The 7,500-nt window shown below is 42.0% G+C and overlaps 1 protein-coding gene across 1 annotated transcript in view; it reads right to left on the bottom strand.

Moving 5' to 3' along the window:
- The window catches only part of grip2b (glutamate receptor interacting protein 2b), a 240,773-nt gene that overhangs the window by 136,728 nt on the left and 96,545 nt on the right, over positions 1-7,500 (bottom strand). The window contains 3 exon segments of the mRNA XM_046338982.1: positions 1-76; positions 3,458-3,603; positions 7,106-7,181. The exon segment at positions 1-76 is cut by the window's left edge and continues 72 nt beyond it. Coding sequence (XP_046194938.1) covers positions 1-76; positions 3,458-3,603; positions 7,106-7,181 — 298 coding nt within the window.

The raw sequence follows: 7,500 nt of genomic DNA, 5'->3' as shown, positions 1-7,500 counted from the left end.
AAGGTGATACCGAGAGCTGCCCCCGGTGATTTCGCGATCTCCACCAATAGGGGACCAGATGCATTCATCACAGTATCTGAAAGGCACAAATTAAGATTGAATTGAATACATAGTATTGGTAGAACAATTATCACAATATTCATGCAATGCTCGTGCACTTCCTTTTGATAATTAGACAGAAAAAAGCTGTTCCACAGTACAGGGTTTTAACAATGTTTTAGTGCCTGCAACTGTATGATGAGAATGATATGGCATTCAGAGTCCACCTCCCAGAAAGTTATTATAATCAGGAGTTAATAGCAGGAACATGGGACAATTATCAGCCATTATAGTCCAGGGCGGTTCGGTTCAGGCCCTCGAGGTACAGAAGTACCGCTGCTTTCCTTTTTCACCTGGAAATAATTGGTCAATTATTGTGATTAATTGTCCAGAGAGGTCTGACTCAGTCTCTGATTAGAGAGGAAGCATGAAAACCAGCAGTACAGCAGCCAGGCAAATGCAGATATCGATTCATGCTTTTGTACACTACTCAAAGTTGGTTGTAATATTCTGTGGTGGTAGTTGGTTGTAGTAATATTCTGTGGTGGTAGTTGGTTGTAATATTCTGTGATGGTAGTTGTTTGTAATATTCTGTGGTGGTAGTTGGTTGTAGTAATATTCTGTGGTGGTAGTTGGTTGTAGTAATATTCTGTGGTGGTAGTTGGTTGTAATATTCTGTGGTGGTAGTTGGTTGTAATATTCTGTGGTGGTAGTTGGTTGTAGTAATATTCTGTGGTGGTAGTTGGTTGTAGTAATATTATGTGGTGGTAGTTGGTTGTAGTAACATTCTGTGGTGGTAGTTGGTTGTAATATTCGGTGGTGGTAGTTGGTTGTAGTAATATTCTATGGTGGTAGTTGGTTGTAATATTCTGTGGTGGTAGTTGGTTGTAGTAATATTCTGTGGTGGTAGTTGGTTGTAGTAATATTCTGTGGTGGTAGTTGGTTGTAATTTTCTGTGGTGGTAGTTGGTTGTAATTTTCTGTGGTGGTAGTTGGTTGTAATATTCTGTGGTGGTAGTTGGTTGTAGTAATATTCTGTGGTGGTAGTTGGTTGTAGTAATATTCTGTGGTGGTAGTTGGTTGTAGTAATATTCTGTGGTGGTAGTTGGTTGTAATTTTCTGTGTTAGTAGTTGGTTGTAATATTCTGTGGTGGTAGTTGTTTGTAATATTTTGTGGTGGTAGTTGGTTGTAGTAATATTCTGTGGTGGTAGTTGGTTGTAGTAATATTCTGTGGTGGTAGCTGGTTGTAATATTCTGTGGTGGTAGTTGGTTGTAATATTCTGTGGTGGTAGTTGTTTGTAATATTCTGTGGTGGTAGTTGGTTGTAATATTCTGTGGTGGTAGTTGGTTGTAATATTCTGTGGTGGTAGTTGTTTGTAATATTCTGTGGTGGTAGTTGGTTGTAATATTCTGTGGTGGTAGTTGGTTGTAGTAATATTCTGTGTTAGTAGTTGGTTGTAATATTCTGTGGTGGTAGTTGGTTGTGGTAATACTCTGTGGTGGTAGTTGGTTGTAATATTCTGTGGTGGTAGTTGGTTGTAATATTGGATGATAGGGAATGGTTGTTGGAGGAGTAAAAGACAACAACGGCTGTTTCCATTGTCTCATTTTTTAACCACAGATCTGCAGCTAGCTAAGCGTATTTACCATTTACCACACACTGTACTCAATAGGGGGGCTTACTTTCAGCGGATTTGATATATACGAAGAGAACACGCAACCTTTTGTGAACGAGTTAGTCTGCTGTGCCTGCCTGGGACCCAATCCCAGTACATAATTCTACCATGTCAGAGAACCCTGTCTAAAGGGAGACTGGGGGGAGTACTGGGGGGAGTACTTCTCCCTGTTCCAGGCTTAGTAGGTGTGGCTTGCTAGGGTGGGCTTTTGGCAAGGTGTTACAGATTGTTCTGGAAAAATCTCATTTGCAACTGGCAACACTTTTCCCTCAATACTGAGAGGAGATGAAGGGTCACCAGTCTGCCACTCAGCCAGATAGAAAACCTGCTATTTGAGATTCACAATTAAAACAAAACAAGGAGAGAGCACTCCCTACCACAGAGAGTAGCAGGATTGGCACTTAACCTTTGACTTCTGTCTGAGAACAAACACATTTTTTTTTTCTTCTATCTGAAGTTGAAGTCTACCAGACACCCCTCTCCAGGAAAGACATATGTTTCCATGAATATTACACCATGAATATTACACCATGAATATTACTACATGAATATTACTACATGAATATTACTACATGAATATTACTCCATGAATATTACTACATGAATATTACTACATGAATATTACTCCATGAATATTACTCCATGAATATTACTACATGAATATTACTACATGAATATTACTACATGAATATTACTACATGAATATTACTACATGAATATTACCCCATGAATATTACCACATGAATATTACTACATGAATATTACTACATGAATATTACCCCATGAATATTACTACATGAATATTACTACATGAATATTACTACATGAATATTACCCCATGAATATTACTACATGAATATTACTACATGAATATTACCCCATGAATATTACTACATGAATATTACTACATGAATATTACTACATGAATATTACTACATGAATATTACTACATGAATATTACATGAATATTACTACATGAATACTACTACATGAATATTACTACATGAATATTACTACATGAATATTACTACATGAATATTACTACATGAATATTACTACATGAGTATTACAACATGAATATTACCCCATGAATATTACAACATGAATATTACCACATGAATATTACCCCATGAATATTAGTCTATGAATATTACCACATGAATATTACCCCATGAATATTACTACATAAATATTACTCCATGAATATTACTCCATGAATATTACTCCATGAATATTACTACATGAATATTACTCCATGAATATTACTCCATGAATATTACCACATGAATATTACTACATGAATATTACCACATGAATATTACTTCATGAATATTACCACATGAATATTACTACATGAATATTACTACATGAATATTACTACATGAATATTACCACATGAATATTACTCCATGAATATTACTCCATGAATATTACTCCATGAATATTACCACATGAATATTACTACATGAATATTACTACATGAATATTACTACATGAATATTACTACATGAATATTACTACATGAATATTACCACATGAATATTACTACATTAACATTTCAGTGAGGTGAAACAAACAAATAAAAAAACGAATAATAAAACAACGTAAACATTCAGTCTGGTTGCCAAGACAACGAACAGTCAGTATAAATTATTTTATTTGTTTAATTATTACTTATTTATTTCTGCAGGAGAGTTTTCTCTGATGGTGTATATCATATCTCTATGGTTTGTTTATCTTACCCATGATAGAGACGTCATACTCGATCTGGAAAAGAGCCTCCTGACCACACTGGTTGAGCACAGTGAGGGCATCTCCATGGTTGGCACTGTGGAGAGGTACCCCGTCAACACTCATCAGACGGTCGCCTGGCTTCAGAGTGCCCTCTCTACAGGGGGACATGGTACAGGGACAGGGACAGGGAGAGAGAGAGCGAGGGAGAGAGAGAGGGGGGGGGAGTGAGAGAGAGGGAAGTGAGAGACAGGGAGAGGAGAAGACAGGGAGAGGAGAGACAGGGAGAGGAGAGACAGGGAGAGGAGAGACAGGGAGAGGAGAGACAGGGAGAGGAGAGACAGGGAGATGAGAGAGACAGGGAGAGGAGAGACAGGGAGAGGAGAGACAGGGAGAGGAGAGACAGGGAGAGGAGAGAGACAGGGAGAGGAGAGACAGGGAGAGGAGAGACAGGGAGAGGAGAGACAGGGAGAGGATAGACAGGGAGAGGATAGAGACAGAAAAGGGGAAGAGAGGGGCAGAGATGGGACACTGTTGTTTGGTTCAATAAACAGGGATAGATTCATTAGTATATCCAGGTTTTGTTCCTGGCCACGTGACCTAACCAGGAACAATCTAGTGAAAATATGTTATACAAGACACACATAGATGCACAGATCCTTTTTACAGGGTGGGCAATCACAAACCCATGGCTTTTCTTTTTGATGTATGTGAAAGGTAAAGCAAAGCTTACTTCTATCCAACCAAACTATTCAGGAATTCTACTCAACTTAGATCCTGACGACAAGTTTTATTGGAAGACAACCACAGTCATGGAGACAACAGATACAGAGAAACATTGACTGAACCAAAGGCACAGAGAAGAAAGATGCCAAAGACAGCTACACCCTACAGTCTTGTGGGTCAAAGGGGGAGGGAGTGTGTGTGAGAGAGAGAAACAGAGAGAGAGAGAGAGAGAGAGAGAGAGAGAGAGAGAGAGAGAGAGAGAGAGAGAGAGAGAGAGAGAGAGAGAGACAGAGAGAGAGACAGAGAGAGAGAGAGAGAGAGAGAGAGAGAGAGAGAGAGAGAGAGAGAGAGAGAGAGAGAGAGAGAGAGAGAGAGAGAGAGACCGAGAGACAGAGACAGAGACAGAGACAGAGACAGAGACAAAGACCGAGACAGAGACAGAGACAGAGACAGAGACAGAGACAGAGACAGAGACAGAGACCGAGACAGAGACCGAGACAGAGACAGAGACCGAGACAGAGACAGAGACAGAGACAGAGACAGAGACAGAGACAGAGACAGAGACAGAGACAGAGACAGAGACAGAGACCGAGACAGAGACAGAGACAGAGACAGAGACAGAGACCGAGACAGAGACAGAGACAGAGACAGAGACAGAGACAGAGACAGAGACAGAGACAGAGACAGAGACAGAGACAGAGACAGAGACAGAGAGCGAGAGCGAGAGCGAGAGCGAAAGCGAGAGCGAGAGAGAGAGCGAGAGAGAGAGAGTGGAACAGAGGGAGAGCGGGACAGAGAGAGAGCAGGACAGAGAAAGAGCGGGACAGGGGAAGAGAGAAACAGAGAGAGAAGGATGGGAAAGAAGGACAGGGACAGAGGGAGTGAGGAGGGGGAGGAGAAGAATAAGAATTGCATGTTCTGTTCCAGTTTCTGCAACCTGTCACATGGTATTTAAGGGGCCGCATCTCAAACAATGTTCTGTAACTACATTCTGACTATCTTACAAATGGCAGAGAAAACCCAAGCAGCATTTCCATTCCCTCTGCCAAGTGGCACACTGAATAAATCTAGTTTCATTATGGCAGGAAGAGAGCACTCTGTTAGATCTCCTCTCCTCTCTCCTCTTCTCTTCTCGCTCTCTCCTTCATCTCCTCTCTCTCTCCTTCCTCTCTTCTCATCTCCTCTCTTCTCCTCTTCTCTCTTCTCCTCTTCTCTCTTCCCTCCTCTCTTCTCATCTCCTCTCTTCTCCTCTCCTCTCTTCTCCTCTCTCTCCTTCATCTCCTCTCTCTCTCCTTCCTCTCTTCTCATCTCCTCTCCTTTCATCTCCTCTCTTCTCCTCTCTCTCTCCTTCCTCTCTTCTCTTCTCCTCTCCTCTCACTGTCTCTTTTCTTCTCTCCTCTCTTCTCATTTCTCTCTCCTCTCCTCTCTTCTCTCTTTTCATCTCCTCTCTTCTTCTCTCTCTCCTTCCTCTCTTGTCTTCTCCTCTCCTATCCTTTCCTCTTTTCTTCTCTCCTCTCTCTCTCCTTCCTCTCTTCTCATCTCCTCTCTTTTCATCTCCTTTCCTTCTACCTCTCCTCTCTTTTCTTATTTTGTCCTCTCATCTCTTCTCCTCAACTCTCTTCTTTTCTCTTCCCCTCCTGTCTTGTACTCTCTTCTCCTCTCTTATCCCCTCTTCTCCTCTTCTCTCTTCTCCTCTTCTCTCTTCCCTCCTCTTCTCTCTTCTCCTCTCATTTCGTCTCCTCTTCTCTCTTCTCTCCTCTCCTCTCCTCTCCTCCTTTCTTTTCCTTTCCTCTCATCTCCACTGTCTCAACTTCTACCTCTTCCTCTTCCCTGTCCGGTGGTGTCCTCGGATGGGGCCACAGTGTCTCCTGACCCCTCCAGTCTCAGCCTCCAGTATTTATGCTGCAGTAGTTTATGTGTCGGGGGGCTAGGGTCAGTTTGTTTTATCTGGAGTACTTCTCCTGTCCTATTCAGTGTCCTGTGTGAATCTAAGTGTGCGTTCTCTAATTCTCTCCTTCTCTCTTTCTTTCTCTCTCTCGGAGGACCTGAGCCCTAGGACCGTGCCCCAGGACTACCTGACATGATGACTCCTTGCTGTCCCCAGTCCACCTGGCCGTGCTGCTACTCCAGTTTCAACTGTTCTGCTTTATTATTATTGGACCATGCTGGTCATTTATGAACATTTGAACATCTTGGCCATGTTCTGTTATAATCTCCACCCGGCACAGCCAGAAGAGGACTGGCCACCCCACATAGCCTGGTTCCTCTCTAGGTTTCTTCCTAGGTTTTGGCCTTTCTAGGGATTTTTTCCTAGCCACCGTGCTTCTACACCTGCATTGCTTGCTGTTTGGGGTTTTAGGCTGGGTTTCTGTACAGCACTTTGAGATATCAGCTGATGTACGAAGGGCTATATAAATACATTTGATTTGATTTGATTTTGATTTGATTCTCGTTTCAATTCTCCTCTCCTCTCCTTTTACTTCACCTCTCCTCTCCCCCCCCCCCTCTTCTCCGACATTTCTCATCTGGCTTATTTTACAATTGGGTGGGAAGAGAGGAAAGGGGAAAACACATGCATATGAATCGAGCGCCAGACAAAATATTCAGGAGACATATTCATATATTCAATATCCCTCTCAGCCAAACAGAACAAAGTTAACACGGGCTCTCAGATGACACCAGTAGTGCACTACATTTAGATCCTATATAGTGTACTATATACACTGTACTATAGTGTACTATAAAATAGCTCGATATGTACTGAACTGCAGCTGACCCTGTGCCACTCCTCAAAAATACGTTTTGTATCTCGTGGTAGAAAAGCTCAAGACAACATTTCTGACAATACCAAAGCTAGACAAAATAAATAAATATTGTATTTAATTTTAAATGCGGAATAGGATGCCATATAGGACTCAGGTGTTCCATCATACCTGTCTGCAGGGCCTCCCGGCCGGACGTATGTCACCACCAGGGGGCGTGATTTGTTCCAGTCTTCGTGTGAGCCCCCTGAAACAGGAAGCGGTTTGGTAATACGCATCTCGCATTACTTTCAATGGGGCATTTACCTTAAAGAAAACATCTGCGTGAAAACCTTGTGAGGCAATAATGGAAGCATCGGACTGTGTGGTCATATTTTACTCTGTTTCGCTACTCCTTTCAGACGCTGACAGCTAAATATAATCTTCCACGCTAACTGTGCTGTTAATCTCGGATTGATTTCCCCTACAGCCCAAATTACTCACTATTTTATTGGGCTGTGGATGGCGTTGTTAGGAAATTAGCAATTCCAATTGGGGACACTGTTGAGACTACTGAGGCTATCTTA

Source organism: Oncorhynchus gorbuscha, linkage group LG03 (genome assembly GCF_021184085.1).
Source record: "Oncorhynchus gorbuscha isolate QuinsamMale2020 ecotype Even-year linkage group LG03, OgorEven_v1.0, whole genome shotgun sequence".
NCBI lineage: Eukaryota > Metazoa > Chordata > Actinopteri > Salmoniformes > Salmonidae > Oncorhynchus > Oncorhynchus gorbuscha.
The sequence above is the reverse complement of the archived record's forward strand: the minus strand, read 5'-3'. Positions and strand labels throughout refer to the sequence as shown.